This window comes from Bos indicus x Bos taurus, chromosome 11 (genome assembly GCF_003369695.1).
Source record: "Bos indicus x Bos taurus breed Angus x Brahman F1 hybrid chromosome 11, Bos_hybrid_MaternalHap_v2.0, whole genome shotgun sequence".
NCBI lineage: Eukaryota > Metazoa > Chordata > Mammalia > Artiodactyla > Bovidae > Bos > Bos indicus x Bos taurus.
In genome coordinates, this window is record NC_040086.1 from 60,907,522 (window position 1) to 60,933,829 (window position 26,308).

General features: G+C 36.4%; 1 protein-coding gene across 8 annotated transcripts in view; it reads left to right on the forward strand.

Moving 5' to 3' along the window:
* Nucleotides 1-26,308, forward strand: part of EHBP1 (EH domain binding protein 1) — a 355,442-nt gene that overhangs the window by 62,755 nt on the left and 266,379 nt on the right. For all 8 annotated transcript variants that reach the window (XM_027555607.1, XM_027555611.1, XM_027555610.1 and 5 more), the window contains exons 4-5: nucleotides 4,060-4,155; nucleotides 9,874-9,927. In XM_027555607.1, coding sequence (XP_027411408.1) covers nucleotides 4,060-4,155; nucleotides 9,874-9,927 — 150 coding nt within the window. The remainder of the gene's footprint in view (nucleotides 1-4,059; nucleotides 4,156-9,873; nucleotides 9,928-26,308) is intronic.

Sequence of the window (26,308 nt, forward strand, 5' to 3'; positions counted from 1 at the left end):
AAAAGATTTTAGTTTGTTAAGCAGATAGTAGTTTTGTTTGTTCAGCAGTCTAATTACCATTTCCTGATCCTAGACTGAGAATTGAAAGAGATCATTTAGAGGACCAGCATTAGGTAATTACTTAATATCACTGTCTTCTAATTCTACCCAGTTGTTTGTTGGTCTCCACATTCCCTGCTTCTCACACTTTTGATCTCTTTCTCATGCATATAAATGTTAAGACCTTAGGGATTGAAGACTATTTTCTTGACTACTGTGTGAATCAGAAATAGAGCTGGCTGTAATGTTGGTTGGGTGAAGAACCCTGAACTTGAAAATCATGGAGCTGGTTCTCCTACAGATTGTTATTATGGGTTCAGGCAAGCCATTTACTCTTTATTGCTTCAGTTTCATTATCTGTACCTGATTAGATTTCCTAAGGATATTTTCAGGTCTAAAATTCTTTGATGGTACTTTTTAAAATTCAGAATTGTTCAAGTACTATCTTTTCTATTGTCGCTAATAAGAAAAATTCAATTATTATAGTCTTTTTCAATGTATGGGGAGACTATGAAAATATAATTATGGGAAGTTTGAAGAGACTAGAGAAATAGCTTGATCTGTTGTTAGAGTACATGAGAATTACAGTTGTCACAAATCTTCAGAATTAAGTATGTAGACTATATAGAGAGGAGTTCTAATTAGAGATTATCTAAGATGGCAGCAATTTACTTTTCAAAATTCAGATTGTTTACTCTGTGGGGTTGTTTTCTAGGACTGTCAACAGGCATAGAAATAAGGCAGGGGAATAGAAGAATCTCTGGAGACGTTTTTTAATCAACAAAACTCCGTTCTTTACCACTGGCTGTGGTGTGCTAAGTCTCTATTTTTTATTAAGTATAGTTGACTTACAATATTCTGCTGGTGTTTTAACCAACAAGGTATGATAAGATTTACATGGACATACGTTTCTGTGATCTTGATCACTTCTCAGTTCCACTTCCTGGATTCAAATCCAGTTTCTGCCACTTGCTTGCTGTGTGGTCTTGGTCAAGTCTGTGTCTCAGTGTCCTCAGATATCCTCTCAGGTGTGTTAAACCTGCTCCCTGACATGCGTCTGCACTCAAGTACTCTAACTTCTTTTCTATTATTACTGAAGAATGATCTGTGCTCCCAGCACAAGCCAGTCTGTCTCCTTTCATACTGTTAAAGACATGACTCTAGCAATTATTTCTCTTCTGCATCATTAAAATTTCCCTTTCAACTGAGTGTTTCCCATCACCCTAAAAATATTTCTGTCTTAAAAAATTCTGGCCTGACAATATTTCTCAGACTAGCACTAACCTATTTCTCTCTTTCTCTTTCAGCAAAATAGCCCAGAGAAGTTGAATGTGCTTGCTAGCTTCAGTGTCTATCTTCCTATTCTTTCTTGAACCCATGCTGATCCAGTCAGGTGTTTACCTACCCTCACCACTCCACTGAAACAGCTCTTGTGAAGTCAGTAATGGCTTTGGCTTTGTTAAATCCAGGGATCATTTTCCAGACCTCATCCTCTTGACCTGTTACCAAGATTTGGCACAGATAATTGTTCATGTCTCCTTAAAATATTTTCTCCACTAGACTTTCAGAATAACCACTTGCCTCTGGTTTTCCTTCTATTTACTGACCTTTCTTTACTGATTCCTCCACATTTCCTGGACCTGTTATTGTTGTGCTCCAAAGTTCAGTTCTTGAACCTTTATTTTCTCCCTCTCTCTCTGTTTCCCTTCCTCCCTCCTGTCACTCCCTTGGGATTACATCCACCCTTAAGCTTTAAGTATCACCTGTATGCTGATGATTCCCAAATTTATAACTCCAGGCAGGTATATCCAGCTGCCTAGTTAAACAGCTACACTTGAATATCTAATAGACACCTTAGATTTAATGTGTATAAAATCACGTTTCTAATCTGATTTTCCAAACCTGATCCTTCTGCAGTTTTATCTGTTAATAGCAATTCCTATTTTGTACTTGCTCAAGGGCAAAAGCCATACAGTCATCCTTGGCTACTTTCTTTCATACAGTCAGACAGAAAATCTTATTGATTCTGTCTTAAAAATAAAAAAAATAAATAAAAATAAATCTGATCATTTCATACCACTTTTATACCACCCTAAGCCAATTCACCATCAACTCTCCTTGGGATTATTGCATAGCTTCTTTATTGTCTCCGTTTCCTCTCTTACACCTGGTTGTTGTTGTTCAGTCACTCAGTCATGTCCAGCTCTTTGCGACCCCATGGACTGCAGCACACCAGGCTCCCCTGTCCTTCACTGTTTCTCCTGGAGTTTGCTCAAACATCTGGAGTCTATTCTGAATAGATTTGCTAGAGCTAAAAAAATGCAACTTGGATCATCATTCTTCTGTTAAAATCCTCCAGTGGCTTCTCATCTCTCTCAAATTACAAGCCAGAATCTTTGGATGGCCTGCTCGAACCTTGTATGACTGGACCCTCCATGATTTCCCTAGTCTTGTCTTCTGCTGCTCTTCTCTTTAACGACTCTGCCCCAGTCACACTGGCCTTGTTGTTATCTGACTGCTTCAGCACCTTTCCAGTTGCTGGTCCATCTCCCTAGAAAACTCTTCCCATGTTTAAATGATCTGATTCGCCTCCTGTGGTCTGTTCTTGTCACCTTCTCAAGGCTACTTTTCTCTGATTTGTTGTTGTTAAATTGCTCAAGCTGTGTCCAACTCTTTGCAATCCCATGGACTGCAGCATGCTAGGCTTCTGTGTACTTCATTGTCTCCTGGAGTTTGCTCAGAGTCATGGAGTTGATGATGCCATCCAATATCTCATCCTCTGTCAACCCCTTCTCTTTCTGCTCTCAATCTTTCTTAGCATTGAGGTCTTTTCCAGTTAGTTGGCTATTCGCATCAGGTGGCCAAAGTATTAGAGCTTCAGTTTCAGCATCAGTCCTTCCAATAAGTATTCAGGGTTGATTTCCTTTAAGATTGACTAGTTTGATCTCCTTGCTGTCCAAGGGACTCTCAAGAGTATTCTCCAGCACCACAGTTTGAAGGCATCAATTCTTCGGCGCTCAGCCTTTTTTTATTGTCCAGCTCTCATATCCGTACATGACTACTGGAAAAACCATGAAGACGAAGAAGTGAAGTCGCTCAGTCGTGTCCAACTCTTTGCGACCCCATGGACTGTAGCCTACCAGGCTTCTCTGTCCATGGGATTTTCCAGACAAAAGTACTGGAGTGGATTGCCATTTCCCTCTCCAGGGGATCTTCCCACCCCAGGGATTGAACCTGGGTCTCCCGCATTGTAGACAGACGCTTTACGCTTTGACTAAATGGACCTTTGTAGGCAAAGTAATGTCTCTGCTTTTTAAAACACTGTCTAGGTTTGTCATTGCTTTTCTTTCAAGCAACAAGTGTGTTTTAATTTCATGGCTTCAGTCACTGTCCACAGTTATTTTGGAGTCCAAGAAAATAAAGTTTGTCACTATTTCTATTGTTTCCCCACCTGTTTGAATTTGCCTTTAAGTTCTGAGATCACAAAATAATTTTTAAAATATTTCTCCTGAGAAGATTTTTCTTAAATTTGAAATAGCTTTTGAAAATATGATGCTCTCATTTTTCTATTTTCATGTGTGTGTGTGTAGGAGAGGGTAAATGTTTGTTTACAGATAGTAATCTGTAGCTTACATGTGATATAACTGTCATGAGTAAGTGTTAGTTGCTCAGTTTTGTCCAACTATTTGCAACCCTGTGTACTGTAGCCCACCAGGCTCCTCTATCCATGGAATTCTCCAGGCAAGAATACTAGAGTAGGTGGCTATTTCCTCCTCTAGGAGATCTTGCTGACCAAGGGATTGAACCCAGGTCTCCTGCACTGCAGGCAGATTCTTTATCGTCTGAGCCACCAACTGTCATGGTCCAAGTTTGATGCTTGAAAAGTTCTATTTGACTAATCATTTTTGTTTTAGGGAAATAGATCTAATGGATAGTTAAATAGGGTCAATATATCTTTGCAAATTATTAATATTGCATTTTCTGTACTTCAAGTTGAAGACATTTTGTTTTTTTTGGTAGGCTCATAGCTGGCAGCCTGGAATAAAAAATCCTTACCGTGGTGTTGTTGTATGGCCTGTTCCTGAAAACATTGAAATCACTGTGACACTTTTTAAGGTAAGTTCCATTTTTATAGGTTATAGGATTTACTGTGCAGTCATTGTTATAAATGATGGAATATTTCAGTATTCACTGTTCGACACACTTGAGTCCTTAATGAGCAGTAAGAACCTTAATATGCATTATTTTTAGAGATGTAGCAATTTATAACAATACAAGGTATTTCATGGTGTATAAAGTCCAAATAATATGAGAGTCTTTTTGAACTTATTCCAGTTAAAATCAACTGGAACATTTCTTTTATTGCTTCCTACATTCTACCCACAGGAAAATTTAAAGTGCTTTTTCTGTGGAACCCTGAGGTTTGTGGAATTCTTGTCCTGGAGTCTCATTTTATTAGCCTTGTTTGACTAAAAACTAGATGTGTTTTAAAATTGATATATGGTATTTTATTAAAGTTAATATAGGAAGGTAAATTTAAAATGGATTTTTGATAAATATTTTATTGATATTGATAGCTTATAAATACTATAGCTTAAAATAAAAATTCTGGTAATAAACTGAAAGTCCAGATCCAAAAAACATAGCTGTTCGTATATCTTACTTTTTTATATATGTTTTTTCTTGAATGTCTTCTCTATTTCTTAACGTTCTAAATAGTCCTCACACATATGAAAACTAAGCACTAGAATAATTACTTTCCCAACCAATTTCTTACCTACTCAAAAAAAAAAAAAAAATGATGGGGACAAATATGTCTCAGCTTCAGCCTTCTTAGAAGTGGTGCATAGGAAACAAATGCTTTATTTCTTCTTTGAATCATTCCAATCATGTTGACTTTACTTTTGCAAAAGGATAGAATGAAGGAGGACATTTAGTTGAGCATAATTTAGTAACATAAACTTGTGACAATCCACTAAATACTATAAGATATGACATCTAAGTAGAACAAATTTATATGGCTTCAAGTGTGAAATCACTGTGTAAAAAGGTACTTTTGATTTTGTATTTCAGTATATTAATTGATGTGCTCTGGAACTACTGAAGAGATCAATAGAACAAAGCAGTATAATGAATGTTAATGTACTAACCCATCAATGAGACACTACTTTCAAATGCTCTGTGTTTCATAGATATTCTATTTTATGAAAGATTCTTAACACTTTATGTGTGTTTTACAGTTGTAATACTATTGTTATTGACATTATAACATCACATGATTATGCATATCATTTATACACTGTTGGCCCAGGGAGAAATAAGGCATGAGGTTGTAGCTCCTCTTCCTTTTTTTTCAGGAAAGATCAGAATCATCCTATTACCCTTCAGTCAGCTATCGTAAAAGCCTGTTATTAATCCCCGACCCTTCCCCATCCATACCTCTTCTGTATGTGTTAGTCACTCAGTCGTGTCCAACTCTTTGTGAGTCCCTGGACTGTGGCCCACCAGGCTTCTCTGTCCATGGAATTCTCCAGGCAAGAATAATAGAGTGGGTTGCCATTTCTTCCTCCAGGGGATCTTCCTGATTCAGGGCTTGAACCCAGGTATCCCGCATTGCAGGCAGATTCTTTACTTTTTGAGCTACCTTGGAAGCTCCTACCTCTCCTACTAAAGTGATGTAGTAAGTTTGGTAGTTAACAACAATACCTTTAGAGTACTATTTCATTTAATTCTCAAAGTAACCCTGAAGTTCTAGAATTGTTTCCATTGTACTGATAAGGAAACTAAGACTAAAGGGGAAGGTAACTTGCCCTGTCACACTGTGATTTAGCCCTGGGGTGTGGTTGTTGTGTGTTTGGTTTTGGGTTTGTTTTACATAGCATGGCCTATTCTGTAGTAAATACCACTCTGAATATAGATTACCACGGCAGAATCTGTGACATGCTTGAGGAAAACTTTTAAGTAATCTTCTGTGTTTTGATTTAGTCTGTTTTTATTGTTAAAGTAAATGAATGGACATAGTTACACAACTTTTATAAAAATGACGATAGACAACAAGGGGTTAGAAGAGAGCTGATAAATGGTTGACAGCTATGTGTTTGGGCAAAGGATATGCACTAACTGAGTGATTTTGTGTTGAAAGTGGCTGTTGAAATGTATTACTTGGAGGATTAGGAGGTAAGTAGTTTTCAAGTACTAATGAGAATGTTCAGCAAATCCTATCACTGAACTTTTATGTCTTTTAAATGTTAGTCTGTAGGGAAATAAATACTCCCTCCTTCCCAGTTTGCTGTATTACACATTTCTCTTCAGTGAATATCTTTAAATATCTTTGTCTTCCTGGCTCCATATCTTCCCAGAGTTGTAATAGAAGAACCAAAAAGTAAACAAAACAAAATAGCTTTTCATTCTCTCATATTAATTTTTGATTCTTGTTTTTGAACAGCATTTTAAAATATTCAAGTGGAAAGCTTTTTCATATTTCCCCCTTTCTTTTACTTATATTAAAGTCTCAAAATTTACTTAATCCTGAAATTTGCAAAATAGGAAAGAACTGCTCGTATTCACAGAGGTATGTTCATAGACAAAGTGCTTTTAAAAAAAGTTATCAAGAAGTTTCACTTTTCTATGGCTTAAGCAGAAATTAGTTCTTTAGCCTGCACGCTTGATTTTGAAAGTTTAATTAGCTTGAAAATAGCTATTTCTGGTAAATGAAAAAAAGCCCCTTTTAGGGTTGAGAAGGGAAATGGCTCTTTAAGCTGTTTCACTTTTTCTCTTTAGTTCAATGGTGATAAAAGAGACACTAGAGGATAGAGAACAGGATGTAAAGAAGACTTAATTGATTCAAGGTGGGAGCAACTTTCATTACTAATGTTTTTGTTTAGTCAATAACATAATTAATGAGTTTTGTAGATATACCATTTTAAAGTAACTTGAAAATGAACATTATTGTTGCTCCTTTACATCTTTTTAGTGACTTTGCCTTATCAGATGTGACCCTTGGCCCCATTAAAATTATTCTGTTATGGGTAATATTTATCTGTGTTTCTAAAAAATGTTTTTATCAATTTTGAGAATTAATGTATATCATATATAAGGTGCAATTCAATATTTGTTAAGTTTCAAGGCATATCTTCATTAATTCATTAATCAAGTTTTCTTGAGAAACTACCATATTCCAGGTACTTTTCTAGGTCCCTAGGAACACAGAGATAAAACTGAACTAACAACATGGCTAAAAGTCAGACAGACCTAAAATTGGCACGTAATTTTAACACTTATTTGTGGGAAGTTACATCTTTTAGGTCTCAGTTTTCTGTTCTTTTAACTAGGAACAAAAAGGATACCTATTTCATAAGTAGTTGTGATGATTAAAACTCTTAACACAATGACTGAGGCAGAGTGTGTGCTTTGCAAACATTTTGTATTATCACTGATACCATTACTATTGGAGCTTCTCTGGTGGGTTAGACAGTAAAGAATCTGCCCGCAATGCAGGAGACCTGGGTTCAGTCCCTGGATTGGGAAGATCCTCTGGAGGTGGAAATGGTAACCCACTCCAGTATTCTTGCCTGGAGAATTTCATGGACAGAGGTGCCTGGCGGGCTACAGTCCATGGGATCACAAAGAGTTGAACATGACTGAGCAACACACACACACACACACACACACACACACACTACTATTAATTGTAAAAGTTGCACTAGAGCTAGGCTACATTCTTCAACAGTGGTGTGGGTGTGGGGCAAGCAGAAAGGGTAGTAATGTATCTTTTTCCTAAGCATTGTGTCACACTATTACTCGGTCTCTAAAGTAGCACTATTTGGGTCCTAAATCTCTCATGAAAAAAATCCTTTAATCTTTATTTACAGTAGTCATTCTCCATAAACCTCCACAAACCTGGGCAGGGCCAGGCTGGGGAAATAAGTATCAAGTAGAGTCTTCTACCTCTTTTTCCTTTCTACCCTTTCCTGCCTGTCCCTGCCCATCACCACCAAATAAACTCCTTTTTGGCAGGTCTTTATAATATCTGTGTGGATTTACACTGTGTGGATTTGTCATAGTTGCCTTAAGACAGCTCAGAATCAGCTAGTCACCATATTTTTAAGGTAGAAAAATAAACAAAAATGAAGTAATGAAGGAATTTGAAATTTATCCCATAGGTTGTAGGGATCATTGAAAAACTCTTAGTTGGTACTTACATGGTCAGAACTGTGGTTTAGGAGAATTAATCTGTGTACAAGATTAATTGGAGAGCAGAGAGACTGAGAGTGCTGCGGTTACTTTTATCTTGAAATAGCCTAGGCACAAAGTGATGAGGACCCAAACACAGCTGTGGCAGTAGAAACTGAAGGTTAATAATAGACTATAGTGGAATCAGTCATGAATAAGGCGCTTCCCTATGAGAAGCATGTGGTCCATGAGACACAGTAGGGGAATAGCATTTATTTGCACATACTCTCACTGTCAGTACCTCCATCCCTCCCCCACCGCTAAAACATGAAGTTGAACTTGAATAAGTTAAATGCACTTACGACGCTACTCCACTGCTTTTCCTTTTATGTCTTAAAATCTGTTGCCTTTCACCTTTACTTATTTTAGTATCTGTGGAAATCCCACCTTGTCTAAATGCTTCCTCACTCGTAAAGCTTTTCCTGTTCCTTCCTCTAAGAAACGTATTGTCTTCTAATCTCTAGTAAAACCATGTATTTCATTCATCATCTATGTATTTAGATTAGTTGTGTTTGTCTTTGAAAGCAAGGACAACTGTGTTTGAATCCGTATAACGCCTCTGTAATTCCTTATATAGTAAGTAGCCAATAAATATTTGTCAAATACTTGGTTAAAGTCTGACTCATTTAGAAAAAAAGCTGCATTTGGTTGTAGGATCTGTTACCCTTTCTCAGGCCTCTGGTAATGGAGGGCAGATGAGGGTATCAACGTCAGATTTGTCATTTTGTGTAGGTTATGAAGTTCTTTGCAGTACTTTGAAATTCCAAATGTTTATAATATGTAACCTCTGCACCAAGAAAACCTTGCCTCAAGTAATGCTTTGAGTTCAGAATACTTAGAGGTATAAAAATAAGGATATCAGTATCTTAATAAATGAGCCTGGTGGGCTACAGTCCACGGGGTCACAGAGTCAGACATGACTGACTGACTGAACACTGCACAAAAAGTGCTTTTTAATAGTTCACTCACCAAGTTATCTGTCCCCAGGTTTCTTTTTTAAATTAATTTTTATTGAGGTATAGATTATTTACAATGTTGTATTAGTTTCTGCTGTACAGCAAACTGAATCAGTCATACATACACGTGAAGTCACTCTTTCAGATTCTATTCCTATATAGACCATTACAGAGTATTGCCTAGAGCTACCTGTGCGTATTAGTTATCTATTTTATATATAGTGGTGTGTGTATGTCAGTCTCAATCTTCCAATTTATCCCTCCCTTCTTTTTCCCCTTGGTAAGCATAAGTTTGTTTTCTGTCTCTTTGATTCTATTTCTGTTTTGTAAATAGGTTCATTTGTACCACTTTTTAAAATTCCACGTATAACCTCTGTCATAAAATATTTTTATGGTTTCCTTTTGTCTTGTTTTATGCAATGATGGAAAATAATGATATGTATTAACCTAAGTAAGAGAATTTCTTAATAAAAATAATGTTTTAAATTTAGATAAATTATGAAAGTTTCTTAAAAGCAGACCATTCTGCCCCTTCCTTTTTTGTAAGTTGGTAAAAGCTAATATCAAGGCTGTTTGTGTATTTTCCTAATTGAATTGACTGGATTAAAAAAATGTATTTCAACTTTATATTTTACTTTTGTTACAGGATCCTCATGCAGAGGAATTTGAAGATAAAGAGTGGACATTTGTCATAGAAAATGTAAGCTAATTGTAAATTCTGTCACCTTTCATATTTTTAACTATATACATTACTAAGGGGCATTTTGGTGGCAGAAGAAATGTTGCTTTATAAAAAATTAGTGATTTGTAGCTTTTAGAATTTTTTAAGTGAAATAATAACCAGTAGAATTATTTGTGAACATTGAGTCAGCCAAAAATTTCCTTTAGGTTTTTCTGTAAGATGTTATGGAAAAACCCAAATGAACTTTTTGGCCAATATTTTTGTTAAAAACATAAAAGTAAAACTACTCATTGATACTGAATTATGTATATGCTCTATGTATTCTGTTGGGAGTTTGAGGGAAGGATTGTGTCTTATTCATCTTTTTATCTATTTAGCATCTGACATGGTGCTTCTGACATAACATAAATGCTCTTTTAAACATTTGTTGAATGAAATTATGAATGATCTTAGAAATATTTGAAAATAAACTATATGCTTTAACTCTTTGGGTTGAAGGATTCTCAAGTAGTACTTTAATAATCATTTTCAATTAGTTTGCATTTTATGATGGAGTCCCAGGTGACTTGTAGGAAGATAGTAGTTGTTTAATGAATGTTTATTAAATGGAGATTAGGGAAGACAGGCAATGAAACTATGTGTGGGTTCTGAAGTCTGAGAGACAGATTGCAAGCCCTAGATCTTCCATTTATAAGCTCTGATTATGATAAGTTTCTTAACTTCTCAGCAGTCAATTTATAGGGTTGTGATGATTAAATAATTTCAATGAATATTAGCTTTTATCATTGTCATTGACATCACTATCATGATCATTATTACAGTTGTAAAATATATTTGTAACAGTTTTATAACATGCTTTATAAAACAGCATGTTCTTCCTCTCTGTAAGTGATTTTGTTTTATATTTTAGTGGTAAAAGGAATCTTACACTTTTTTGAACAGTAGCTGGACCATTTTTAGACATAAAGATCTGGGGAGCTTGGGAGGGAGGTCATGTCCAAATACAGTGGAAGGAGTTCTGGTGGCTGGATGTCAAACTAGTGTCATTGTGTAAAGGTTCACACGTGTTAACAATTCTGACTTTTCTGTAGTGATAGGTTTGAACACTGTAGTTGGAGTAATGTTGAGGTTTTGAAAACAGACAAACTTACATTTCTTGAAATTTGTTACAGCCTCAAAAATCTAGCTTTCATTGAGTTAAAATCTTCTCCCCAATGGATGGTTTTAACGGTTTTCAATATTTATGGCTCTGTTATATAGCTATGTTAACTTGATGTACTAAAGAATTAGCCTGTTAATTTCGGGTTGTAAGTAATAGTAGATGTAAACAATAACTTTATATTTGTTTAGAAAGGTGTTCTTATCATACATTTGATTAATCTTAGAATAGAGGCACAGTAGTTCTAAATTTCTGAGAAATAGATTATAAGCTGTTACTGAAAGACACAACTATTAAAAAAAGCTATATGCCACAGATTAGGTTTGGATGCAAAGTACATTCAAATCTATAGAATTTTAGGAAAAATCTTTTAAGTTCTGTATTATATATTTTATAAAAATATTTTAAAAATCAATGGAGAAATACTGGGCTTCCCTGGTAGCTCAGCTGGTGAAGAATCTGCCTGCAATGCAGGAGACCCCAGTTCGATTCCTGGGTCGGGAAGATCCCCAGGAGAAGGGATAGGCTACCCACAGTATTCTTGGACTTTCCTGGTGGCTCAGATGGTAAAGAATCTGCCTGTAATGCAGGAGATCAAGGTTCAATCTCTGGGTTGGGAAGATCCCCTGGAGGAGGGCTTGGCAACCCACATCAATATTCTTGCCTAGAGAATCCTTATGGGCAGAGGAGCCTGGCAGGCTACAATCCCTGGGATCACAAAGAGTTGGACACAACTGAGCGACTAAGCACAGCACAGAAAAATACTAAAATTAAGACAGTGAGATTTAAATGGATCATGAGATAAAAAGTTATATTTTGAATCATCCTTTCCATATTGGAGTATATGTTTCTCAAGTTGAAGAGTATATTTATATCCATTTTATGAAAAATATATATAAGCTCAGAAGCTTATTTAGCTGATTTGCCTATTTATTGCTAAAATGATTGAAGAGGGGATGGCCATAGTAGGAAAATGGAAAATAAAATACATTAGCATTTCTTCTCTCCTAGTGTTTATTGCTAAATTAGATTCATAAAAATCTAATAAAAATAATATAGGTGACTTTTAACTATTATTCATATTGTTTAAAAACTTTATAAAACCATTATTTTAATTGAACTGTTTACTGGAGATTAAATTTTCCTGTGTCATCAGAAAATTTTGGAGACCTTACTCTGAGTTATGTCGTGGAGAGAACACTGCATTTGTAGAGTTTTCCAGGCATCATCATGCTTTTTAATAGATGAAAGATTTTCTGACTTCTTGTCATTCTGCCTCCTTATTTGAAAAAAATGCATTTTCCTTTCTCCCATATCCTAGTGTAGAGAAGACATGAACTTTGGATTGGTTAGAATTGTGTATAAATCCTGATGTGCCTTCAAAGCTGGTGACCTTGAGATTATTTTCCAGGGCTTAATTTTTTCATCTATAAAATGAAAGGTTTCTACTAAATCATCTCATAGGGATTTTCTAGGTCCATAACTTTGTTTCCGTAAATAGGAATATTTTTATAAACTTTTTTGAATATTATCTCTTTATAGATCAAATTTTTTTGTTTTCAGGTTCATGGGGAATGAAATATTTAAAAGTTATCTAGCATGTCATTTTGGAATCAGTTAATAACTCCCTAATTTATATCTTTCTTTAAAAGTCAATATTGGCATATATATTCAGTATTTTCTGTATGTTTTTATTTCTGGAATGAATTGGGAGTTTTTTGCAAGTTTCCTATTCTGAACTTTTTTAGCACAACAGTTCTTTCCCCCTGCTCTTGTTGCTATAATAGTCATTTCCTATGCCATATTAGAAAGAAAGAAAGAAAATTGAATTGTGGTTTCAACTCCCTTTTATGCAAAAGAAGATACTGGCTTTTCTAGTAGAAACCTAATTTCTCAGCCGTAGGTATTAAAAAAACAAAAAACAAAAATCACCATATTTAAAGAGATGGTCAAAATTTAGGGGACTCTAGGTGCTGAAGAGCTAATGTGAAGTTAAGTAAAATTATTCAGCATGTGGGAGGAACACACAATTCCTCAGTTATTAATCATGGTGACAGCAAAAATAATGATGACTGCTAGGAACCTAGTGCAAGAAATAACAAATAGTTTATTAGATGAATTCATGATTTTTTTTATTATTAACTTTTACCTGTTTTTACAGGTTTTTTTTTTTAAGAGACATTTATGGGATTTGACCTATTTGACTAGCATAATGTATATTTTTTAAAAGTTTAAACAGAAAAAGGTAAATATTAAATGTATCCATTATTTACTTTCATAGGTTAAAGTTACCAGACTTCTTAAGTATGGTGAAATTGTTTTACTCTTAATTCACGGGAAAAAGCATGAATGCTCATGTTGTGACTAAACTCTTTTAAAATGCATCAACTTAACGGAGAACATAACTAATTTACATACTTTAAATTAAGACAGCCATCATAAATAATGAACTATTTAATGTGAAAGAATGAGTTTATATAATTAAACCTAAAACAAAACAAAAGAAAGTGGTATATTCTCACCTAGAAGATAGACTAGAATTGGGCATGTGTGTTATGTTCTGGAAAAACCTAGGTCAGTTTTCTGAGGTGCTAACAGGGCTCTTGCTTAGCTAAGTAAATTTAATAGGGGAGAAGTTCTATTCCATTTATTTCTGTATCCTCTAAAATTTTTATTATATAACACCTTCTGTGCAGTAGGTGCTCCATTTATGTTTGGTGAAGGAGTGAGTAAATGAATGATCTAGTCAAATTCAGTATCCTTAAAGGAGTATTCTTTTTAAGAGAGGAATTACAGTAGCATCCATTAACTATATTGAAGAAAAATTTAAAAAGTAGACTCTAGTGACAGTGAGATAGTATATGAAGGATCCATATGTCATTACAGTAGAAACTCTTCTCATCAATCTCTACTTAATTTACATGGATTACCTCATACTTTCCATTCGATCCATAAGACATCCTGGTTTTAATCCCACATGTGTCAACATGGTTAGTGGGCTACTCTCTGACATACTTCTACACACTCCTCTCCCAAGTGAGTTGTAAGTTGTTTTTGACCCTTTACAAGACCTCTTATGCTACTGGCCTGTTGTTGTAATTATATAATTTAATTAGATATTTCCTCGGCCGGTGACGGAGAAGGCAATGGCACCGCACTCCAGTACTCTTGCCTGGAAAATCCCATGGACGGAGGGGCCTGGAGGGCTGCAGTCCATGGGGTCGCTAGGAGTCGGACACGACTGAGCAACTTCACTTTATTTTTTCACTTTCATGCATTGGAGAAGGAAATGGCAACCCACTCCAGTGTTCTTGCCTGGAGAATCCCAGGGACGGGGAGCCTGGTGGGCTGCTGTCTATGGGGTCGCACAGAGTCGGACACGACTGAAGCGACTTAGCAGCAGCAGCAGCAGGCCAGTGAACTATCAGTTTGAGGAATTATTTCATGAAAACTGTTAAAATGCTTTAGAAAGAGTTGATAGAAGTGAGTTGTTAAAAACTGCTGTCAAATCTGGTGTGGAAATGCAACTGTAAAAAATTGGGGAAAAATTTACGAAAATCTGAAAGGATTTTTGCATTCAGATATTTCTCTTTTGTTCTTATATATTGCTTTCATTTAAAGATGACTGAATTGCTTATATGTAGAATCTAGAAAAATGATACAGATGAGCTCATTTGGAAAGCAGAAATAGAGACACAGATGTAGAGAACAAACTTATGGCTACCAAGGGGGGAAGAGGGAGGTGGGATGAATTGGGAATTGGGATTGACAAATATATACTATTGATACTATATATAAAATAGATAACTAAGGAGAACCTGAATGGTATGGACGTAACAGAAGCAGAAGATATTAAGAGATGGCAAAAATACACAGAAGAACTATACAAAAAGATCTTAATGACCCAGATAACCACGATGGTGTGATCACTCACCTAGAGCCAGACATCCTGGAGTGTGAAGTCAAGTGGACCTTAGAAAGCATCACTAAGAACAAAGCTAGTGAAGGAGATGGAATTCCAGATGAGCTATTTCAGATCCTAAAACATGATGCTGTGAAAGTGCTGCACTCAATATGCCAGCATATTTGGAAAACTCAGCAGTGGCCACAGGACTGGAAAAGATCAGTTTTCATTCCAATCCCAAAGAAAAGCAATGCCAAAAAATGTTCAAACTACCACACAGTTGCACTCATTTCACATGCTAACAAAGTAATGCTCAAAATCCTTCAAGCTAGGCTTCAACAGTGTGTGAACCAAGAACTTCCAGATGTTCAAGCTGGATTTAGAAAAGGCAGAGGAGCCAGAAATCAAATTGCCAATATCCACTGGATCATAGAAAAAGCAAGGAAACGCCAGAAAAACATCTACTTTGCTTCATTGACTATGCTAAAGCCTTTGACTGTATGGATCACAACAAACTGGAAAATTCTCCAAGAGATGGGAATACCAGACCACCTTACCTGCCTTCTGAGAAACCTGTATGGAGGTCAAGAAGCAACAGTTAGAACCAGATCCGAAACAATGGACTGGTTCCAGTTTGGGAAGGAAGTACATCAAGGCTGTATATTGTCACCCTGCTTATTTAACTTGTATGCAGAGTACATCGTGCAAAATGCCGGGCTGGAGTCAAGATTGCGGGGCTGGAATCAGGCCGAAATCAAGATTGCTGGGAGAAGTATCAATAACCTCAGATATGCAGATGACACCACTCTTATGGCAGAAAGAAGAGAGGAATTAAAAAGCCTCTTGATGAAGGTGAAAGAAGAGAGTGAAAAAGGTGGCTTAAAACTGAACATTCAAAAAGTGAAGATCATGGCATCCGGTCCCATCACTTCATGGCAAATAGATGCGGAAACAATGGAAACAGTAACAGACTTTATTTTCTTGGGCTCCAAAATCACTGTAGATGGTGACTGCAGCCATGAAATTAAAAAACGCTTGCTGCTTGGAAGAAAAGCAATGACAAAACTAGACAGCATTTTAAAAAGCAAGGACATTACTTTGCCAACAAAGGTCCGTCTAGTCAAAGCTATGGATTTCCAGTAGTCATGTATGGATGTGAGAGCTGGGTAATAAAAACGACCAAGCACTGAAGAATGGATGCCTTTGAATTGTGGTGCTGGAAGAAGACTCTTGAGAGTGCCTTGGACTGCAAGGAGATCAAACCAGTCAATCCTAAAGGAAATCAGTCCTGAATATTCATTGGAAGGACTGATGCTGAAGCTGAAACTCCAATATTTTGGCCACCTGATGCGAAGAGCTGACTCATCTGAGAAGACCTTGATGCTGGGAAAGATTGAAGGCGGGAGGAGAAGGGGATGACAGAGGATGAGATGGTTGGATGGCATCACTGACTCGATGGACATGAGTTTCAGTAAACTCTGGGAGATGGTGAAGGACAGGGAGGCCCGGAGTGTTGTAGTCCACGGGGTCGCAAAGAGTTGGACATGACTGAGACACTGAACAATAGCAACAAGGAGAACCTGCTCTGTAATGCAGGGATCTCTACTCAGTGCTCTGTGGTGACCTAATTGGGAAGGAAATCCAAAAAGAGTGTATGTATGTATATGTATAGCTGATTCAATTTGCTGTACAGCAGAAACTAGCAACATTGTAAAGCAACTATACTCTAACAAAAATTATTTAAAATAAGTGATTGAAAATATACTAATGATACATTATAACTGTTGATTATATGAGAAGATGGATGATCAACAAAGTTATACTCTAAGACTGGTGAATGAAACACATAAATATATATTAAACAAAATTAAATGTTTGTGTATCAATATTCATAACTTTCCCCTTTAATTGACCAACTCTCTGTGACATTCAGATCAGTTAAGAGATATTCTACAATAAATATATACTAAGTCATTCTCATGAGATCTCTGTATACTCATCTATATGATTAAAAAATTGTTCTTAGAAATTTTCTTTTAAATCTAAATTCATGGTAAGTAGACATTACATTTTTCAGGCAGTAGCAGTTCACTATTTGAGCCGGTGAGGTCCTGCCCACCGCCAGGTGTTGGCAGCTCTCATCCCTCAGCCCCCACCCACCTGCCAGCCTGACCTGGAGACGCCTGCAGGGAGTCCTGTCGGTCAGGTGCACCGTCCCGTCCCACCTGGGTGATGTCACTGTCACTTCCTGACTCTGCCCTGGAGCGTCCCCTCCGGAAAGCAGGGGTCGTGATGGCTCTGTGGGCCGGTGGAGCTCCTGTGAGGAGGAGGAGAGAGACTGGGGCGGACAGAGGCGGGGGTGAGGCTTGGAAGATTCTCTAAAGACACCAGAACATCAGGAATGTTTCTCGTTGGAACTTCTGGGAGACCTGGGTTCAATCCCTGGGTTGGGAAGATCCCCTGGAGAAGGGAATGGCTACTCACTCTAGTATTCTGGCCTGGAGAATTCCACAGACTGTGTAGTCCATGGGGTTGCCAAGAGTTGGACATGACTGAGTGACTTTCACTTTCACTACAATATATCTGAAGCTTTCAAATAAATGAGCCAGAATTCATTCATTCATTCAGTAGCAGTTAATTCACTGAGTATGTATTTTGTGCTGGACACTGTTCTAGGTGCTGGAAATAGAGTGGTATATAAAGCAAAAACAAATCTCTTCCTCATGGAGTTTCTGTTTGTGTGTGAGAGAGAAAGAATAAAATTAATGCATGTAAAATATATACTGTGTTAGATAATATAAATATGTAATGTGTGTTAAATATATGTTAACATATGTGGTATGTTAAATAAGTGCTAAAAAGAAAAAGCAAGGAACAATACAGATTCTACTGTTATGGTTCCATAGAGATAATAAGCTTTATTATTTCTTGTAACGCCTCCAAAAGAGAGTTCAGGTGTACTTGTCAAGTTAGTTTAAAAGGTATTTTAATAAGAGTCTATTAAATCAGTATATTAAGGTTTGAGAAAGTTGAAAAATAACATTGTGGCGCCATATAAACCTTTTCCTAGATTATAGCTCCCCTCAGTGGTGGATGAGGAAATTGACTCTGTTCTAAGAGAAACAGTTGTGTTCATGTAGCAGCAGCAGGGACCTGTTACAATATTGTGCTTTGCTTTATGTTTTAAATATGTTTCCCTTATCACATACACAAGACCTAGTGAATTTCAAAGGACTAACAGTCTGTCTTTTTCTCTTTTAAAGTTTGGATTTTTTATGAATGTCTCTTGGTAAATTGTTGCAAGACTGAGAAGGCATGCTCCAAAGAGCATTCAGAAATGAAATTTTAATCTTTATTTTCTTTGCACTTTGTGTTATAACCCCACAATAAGTAAAATTTAAAGTTTCTGCTTAGTATAAAATATCCCAATAAAACATAAAAGTCTCCAAAATATATTACCCTAACAAATTTATTGGATCCTTGCTGTATATCAGGTACTGTGTGAAATGCTGTATGCACATTATCTCATTTACTCACTGTGGTAACCCTCTGAGTCAGATACTAATAACCTTGAGTAAGCACATACCTTCCATACTGACTTTGCTTCTGCGTATTAGCTCATGTCTTTTTATGAGTCCATATTCTGCTTGTGGGACTCTGCTTCTAGGTATTGGCTCCTATTTCCACATACAGACTGTGGTAAATTGACGGAAAAAAAGGCCACAGCAATTCCTCCTGTCCCTGGATGTGCAGCCCTTTGGTTATATGTTGAAGGTGGAGCTGAGGATTTGCTGATGAGTTAGTGTGGGACACGAAAGAAACAGAGGAGTCAAGGAAGATGCCAAGGTGCTTGGCCTAAGCAATAAGAAGAAAGGAACTTTCATTTATCAAGGGGAAGAAGGCAGAGGAAGAACAGTTTTGGGAGGGGGAAAAATGCAGTCAGTGAGTAAAACATTCATGAATACTAAATCTATTTATTTTAAAAATTAAACTTACAAAATCCGTAAAACAAAGATTCCCTTAAATGTTCTGATATATATGCAATATATTAAGTAAGAGTTCAACTAAAATCCCAACTCCAAACAGGTTAGTTAATTGCATATTTTCATCTGGAAAAAGAGTCACATCTTCTTTGGGTTGAGCTGTTGGAGCTATCCAGAGAGTTTGACCTATAGCACTGTCTCATAAAAACACGTGATCTGTGAAAGAAATTGGAGTGTCATTGCCCTAAGTAAACACTGAATTATGTGCATATATGTGATGATGTCAAATGTCTTTATTTTCTTAGCACTCTGTTATAACCCCACAATCAGTAAAATTTAAAGTTTTTGCTTAGTATAAAATATCCCAATAAAACATAAAAGTCTCCAAAATATATTACTCTAACAAATTTATTGGATCCTTACTGTGTGTCAGGTACTGTGTGAAATGCTATATGCACATTATCTCATTTACTCACTGTGGTAACCCTCTGAGTCAGATACTAATAACCTTATTTTACAGATAAAGAAAGTGAGTCTTAGAGAGGTTAAGTAATTTGCTTAAGGTTATATATCTAAGAAGTCAGGATTTTATCCAGTCTTGTCTTTCTCTGTGGCCTTTGCCCTTAACTCCTTTGCAATAATGATTTCCCATAGTGGCAAAATGAAAATAAATAATTTGAAATTGTAGAATCATAGAGAAGTTTTAAATCTACTTTCTTTACTGATAAACTTGTGAAATATATATGTATTAGATTAGTAAATGTAGTCTTTAATTATTGTACATATTCAGTCTAAAAGTTATTGAGATTAATTACTTGACTGCTGTTAGATATTACAAAATGGAATTCCAGAATTGATCAGTCACCGGAATTCTGCATGTTTTTTCTCAAGGCAGCCTTCCTGCCTCTTTGTGTTGAGTTGAGATAATGCTGCCTTCATTTTATTTTTTCTTTTGTTTCTGGGCACAGAGAAGATTTCCCAGTTGTTTGCCAAGCTTTCTTCTTTGGACCAAAAAGCTGCTTATACATAAGTCAAAACTTTAGAGGTGATTTTACCACTGCTAGCTTTGTGACCTTGAACAAGTTATTTAATCTTTTATAGCTTCTAGTGTACTCAGGTATAAAATGATAGTGTTAATATCTACTCTATAAGTTAGTGAAGATTAGCAATAATGTATGTAAAGCAGGGAGCTCAGTAAAGAGGAGCTATTTTCATAATGTTAATTTAGAGGACATAGAAAAATATAAAGGAAAGGAAGATAGGTTTCTAAAGTTATTATTGTAGGATTTTATGTTTTCTACTCCTTAATACCATGTATACTTCTTAGTAGTATCTAGACCTCACCATTACCTCAAAGGAATGTCAAGGCAACTTGTAAACTTCTCACTTGGATTAAACTTTAAAATATTTTCATCTTTCTAAAGTTTTCAGATTTTGACTTCCAGCATCTTCCCCTTATAAATTTAATCCAAGGTTAAGAGCCAGTTTGTTTTCTTCTACTTAACAAGTGCTGTGCTATGCTTAGTCACTCAGTCATGTCCGACTCTTTTTGACCCCATGGATTGTAGCCTGCCAGGCTCCTCTGTCCATGGGGATTCTCCAAGCAGGAATACTGAAGTGGGTTGCCATGCCCTCCTCCAGAGGATGTTCCCAACCCAGGGATCGAACCCAGGTCTCCTGCATTGCAGGCTCACATCTGAGCCACTAACAAGTGCTAGTTAGTTATTAATGTCTACCTCTGGGCCTGATAATCTATATTAGTTATAATATGAATATACTTTAAAAATCGTTATAAATGTTTCCTTAATTTCTCTTTCAGTTTTCTCATTATTAGTGTATAGGAATGCAAGGGATTTCTGTGTGTTGATTTTATATCCTGCAACTTTACTATAATCATTAATTAGTTCTAGTAATTTTCTGGTGGAGTCTTTAGGGTTTTCTATGTAAAGGATCATGTCATCTGCAAACAGTGAGAGTTTTACTTCTTCTTTTCCAATTTGGATTCCTTTTATTTCTTTTTCTGCTCTGATTGCTGTGGCCAAAACTTCCAAAACTATGTTGAATAGTAATGGTGAAAGTGGGCACCCTTGTCTTGTTCCTGACTTTAGAGGAAATGCTTTCAATTTTTCACCATTGAGGATAATGTTTGCTGTGGGTCTGTCATATATAGCTTTTATTATGTTGAGGTATGTTCCTTCTATTCCTGCTTTCTGGAGAGTTCTTATCATAAATGGATGTTGAATTTTGTCAAAGGCTTTCTCTGCATCTATTGAGATAATCATATGGTTTTTGTTTTTCAATTTGTTAATGTGGTGTATAACATTGATTGATTTGCGGATATTGAAGAATCCTTGCATCCCTGGGATAAAGCCCACTTGGTCATGGTGTATGATCTTTTTAATGTGTTGTTGGATTCTGATTGCTAGAATTTTGTTAAGGATTTTTGCATCTATGTTCATCAGTGATATTGGCCTGTAGTTTTCTTTTTTTGTGTCATCTTTGTCAGGTTTTGGTATTAGGGTGATGGTGGCCTCATAGAATGAGTTTGGAAGTTTACCTTCCTCTGCAATTTTCTGGAAGAGTTTGAGCAGGATAGGTGTTAGCTCTTCTCTAAATTTTTGGTAGAATTCAGCTGTGAAGCCGTCTGGACCTGGGCTTTTGTTTGCTGGAAGATTTTTGATTACAGTTTCAATTTCCGTGCTTGTGATGGGTCTGTTAAGATTTTCTATTTCTTCCTGGTCCAGTTTTGGAAAGTTGTACTTTTCTAAGAATTTGTCCATTTCTTCCACGTTGTCCATTTTATTGGCATATAATTGCTGATAGTAGTCTCTTATGATCCTTTGTATTTCTGTGTTGTCTGTTGTGATCTCTCCATTTTCATTTCTAATTTTATTGATTTGATTTTTCTCCCTTTGTTTCTTGATGAGTCTGGCTAATGGTTTGTCAATTTTATTTATCCTTTCAAAGAACCAGCTTTTGGCTTTGTTGGTTTTTGCTATGGTCTCTTTTGTTTCTTTTGCATTTATTTCTGCCGTAATTTTTAAGATTTCTTTCCTTCTACTAACCCTGGGGTTCTTCATTTCTTCCTTTTCTAGTTTCTTTAGGTGTAGTGTTAGGTTATTTATTTGACTTTTTTCTTGTTTCTTTAGGTATGCCTGTATTGCTATGAACTTTCCCCTTAGGACTGCTTTTAAAGTGTCCCACAGGTTTTGAGTTGTTGTGTTTTCATTTTCATTAGTTTCTATGCAAATTTTGATTTCTTTTTTGATTTCTTCTGTGATTTGTTGGTTATTCAGCAGCGTGTTGTTCATCCTCCATATGTTGGAATTTTTAATAGTTTTTCTCCTGTAATTGGGATCTAATCTTACTGCATTGTGGTCAGAAAAGATGCTTGGAATGATTTCTATTTTTTTGAATTTACCAAGGCTAGATTTATGGCCCAGGATGTGATCTATCCTGGAGAAGGTTCCATGTGCGCTTAAGAAAAAGGTGAAATTCATTGTTTTGGGATGAAATGTCCTATAGATATCAATTAGGTCTAACTGGTCTATTGTATCATTTAACGTTTGTGTTTCCTTGTTAATTTTGCAACGGAAAGAATAAAATACTTAGGAATATATCTACCTAAAGAAACTAAAGACCTATATATAGAAAACTATAAAACACTGGTGAGAGAAATCAAAGAGGACACTAATAGATGGAGAAATATACCATGTTCATGGATTGGAAGAATCAATATAGTGAAAATGAGTATACTACCCAAAGCAATTTATAGATTCAATGCAATCCCTATAAAGCTACCAACGGTATTCTTCACAGAGCTAGAACAAATAATTTCACAATTTGTATGGAAATACAAAAAACCTCGAATAGCCAAAGCTATCTTGAGAAAGAAGAATGGAACTGGAGGAATCAACCTACCTGACTTCAGGCTCTATTACAAAGCCACAGTTATCAAGACAGTATGGTACTGGCACAAAGACAGAAATATTGATCAATGGAACAAAATAGAAAGCCCAGAGATAAATCCATGCACATATGGACACCTTATCTTTGACAAAGGAGGCAAGAATATACAATGGATTAAAGACAATCTCTTTAACAAGTGGTGCTGGGAAAACTGGTCAACCACTTGTAAAAGAATGAAACTAGAACACTTTCTAACACCATACACAAAAATAAACTCAAAATGGATTAAAGATCTCAACGTAAGACCAGAAACTATAAAACTCCTAGAGGAGAACATAGGCAAAACACTCTCCGACATACATCACAGCAGGATCCTCTGTGACCCACCTCCCAGAATATTGGAAATAAAAGCAAAAATAAACAAATGGGACCTAATTAAAAGCTTCTGCACATCAAAGGAAACTATTAGCAAGGTGAAAAGGCAGCCTTCAGAATGGGAGAAAATAATAGCAAATGAAGCAACTGACAAACAACTAATCTCAAAAATATACAAGCAACTCCTACAGCTCAACTCCAGAAAAATAAATGACCCAATCAAAAAATGGGCCAAAGAACTAAATAGACATTTCTCCAAAGAAGACATACAGATGGCTAACAAACACATGAAAAGATGCTCAACATCACTCATTATCAGAGAAATGCAAATCAAAACCACTATGAGGTACCATTTCACGCCAGTCAGAATGGCTGTGATCCAAAAGTCTACAAGCAATAAATGCTGGAGAGGGTGTGGAGAAAAGGGAACCCTCTTACACTGTTGGTGGGAATGCAAACTAGTACAGCCACTATGGAGAACAGTGTGGAGATTCCTTAAAAATCTGGAAATAGAACTGCCTTATGATCCAGCAATCCCACTGCTGGGCATACATACTGAGGAAACCAGAAGGGAAAGAGACATGTACCCCAATGTTCATCGCAGCACTGTTTATAATAGCCAGGACATGGAAGCAACCTAGATGCCCATCAGCAGATGAATGGATAAGAAAGCAGTGGTACATATACACAATGGAGTATTACTCAGCCATTAAAAAGAATACATTTGAATCAGTTCTAATGAGATGGATGAAACTGGAACCTATTATACAGAGTGAAGTAAGACAGAAAGAAAAACACCAATACAGTATACTAACGCATATATATGGAATTTAGAAAGATGGTAACAATAACCCTGTGTACAAGACAGCAAAAGAGACACCGATGTATAGATCAATCTTATGGACTCTGTGGGAGAGGGAAAGGGTGGGGAGATTTGGGAGAATAGCATTGAAACATGTATAATATCATGTATGAAACGAGTCGCCAGTCCAGGTTCGATGCACGGTACTGGATGCTTGGGGCTGGTGCACTGGGCCGACCCAGAGGGAGGGTAGGGGAGGGAGGAGGGAGGAGGGTTCAGGATGGGGAACACGGGCATACCTGTGGTGGATTCATTTTGATATTTGGCAAAACTAATACAATATTGTAAAGTTTAAAAATAAAATAAAATTTAAAAAAATCGTTATAAATGAATTTTAAATTATCCTTTGTTATTTACAATTCCTTTCCCTATTATTAGTGCACATTATCAAGAATGGATACTACAAACAACATATTTCTGTTTTATCTACCATAATATAATAATGCTTATTCACCCAGGCAATTGACATCATGGGTTTTCTTTTTTTTTTTTTTAATGTGAAACCATAACAGTTATATTTAGAAAAAAAAAATTTCCTTCTTGGTGCTTTACATTATCCAACTAAAATCAGAACCTTTGTCTGCAAAATATATTCATAGGTCTTAGTTTTTAAAGTCTAAATTTTTTATTCTTTATATTCTTTTGGTTTTTTGAATGAATCAAAAAATACATACCGAGGAAAAATGGCAATCTGGGATTAATTCATTCATTTATCCAGTCATTCTGCAAACATTTAATATGCATGTCTTTATGCCCAGATATTTTATTAACACTGAAATACAGAGTCAAGACATGCAGAATTTCATCAATTCTGAGATGAATATTTTTCCCTCACATTTTAGCTTCTTGGGAATCACCTTACATTTCTGGTATCCTACAGTTATAACTGGTAGTGTTTTTTTCTTTCTTATTGCTGTATGAAATAATGATGAATCATTGAAAAACTAAAGACTTATTTGATAGAATAAAGTAACCTGTACTCCTAAAGTTTATAATCTAGTAATGGTGTCATACAAGTAAAGAAAGAAAGATAAGAAAAAGAGATGACAGAGTCTAGGAAGACTTACTGCAGGAACTAGCTATGAAGCTTAGTTTTTAAGGAAAAATGAGGTTATGCAAAAAAAGACATTGAAAGCAGAGTAAAGAAAGATCAGATAAAGGCAAGAGAGACACCTGTGAGTTTAGGTTAGTATCTACTCTTGATGAGATCATTGAAAAGAAGAGCAAAAAAAACCCAAGCCAACCAAAACAAAAATTGAGCCCCCTACTACAGAGCAATAGTCCTCTAGGTTTTTATCTGTTAACCTAATAGATTTAATAATAGGCATAGAGATCAACTGGAAGTGCTATGTCCTCCTTAGAGGGAATCTATGGGATATTAAAATGTTTTTTTGGGGGGTCACATATCTGGTCTTTTCTATAATTTTTACATGTGAACAGTGAGAAGGACAATCTGAGTCCTTAGTGTCTTTTTAATTGCCATTTATTTGATCCTACTTCCAGAAGCCTTTTAAATGGATAGGATGGGATATTAATTCCAAGACAGTACTATAAATGATCCTCAGGTTTATTTCTTTTATTGGATTGTGTTGAACAAGATTGCTTGCCCAACCAAACTCACCTGACAAGATTACACCAAGAATGAGATGATCAGAGATCAGATCAGATCAGTCGCTCAGTCGTGTCCGACTCTTTGCGAACCCATGAATCGCAGCACGCCAGGCCTCCCTGTCCATCACCAACTCCCAGAGTTCACTCAGACTCATGTCCATCGAGTCAGTGATGCCATCCAGCCATCTCATCCTCTGTCGTCCCCTTCTCCTCTTGCCCCCAATCCCTCCCAGCATCAGAGTCTTTTCCAATGAGTCAACTCTTCGCATGAGGTGGCCAAAGTACTGGAGTTTCAGCTTTAGCATCATTCCTTCCAAGGAAATCCCAGGGCTGATCTCCTTCAGAATGGAATGGTTGGATCTCCTTGCAGTCCAAGGGACTCTCAAGAGTCTTCTCCAACACCACAGTTCAAAAGACCTGACATTCCAGGTTCCTATGCAATATTGCTCTTTACAGCATCAGACCTTGCTTCTATCACCAGTCACATCCACAGCTGGGTATTCTTTTTGCTTTGGCTCCATCCCTTCATTCTTTCTGGAGTTATTTCTCCACTCATCTCCAGTAGCATATTGGGCACCTACTGACCTGGGGAGTTT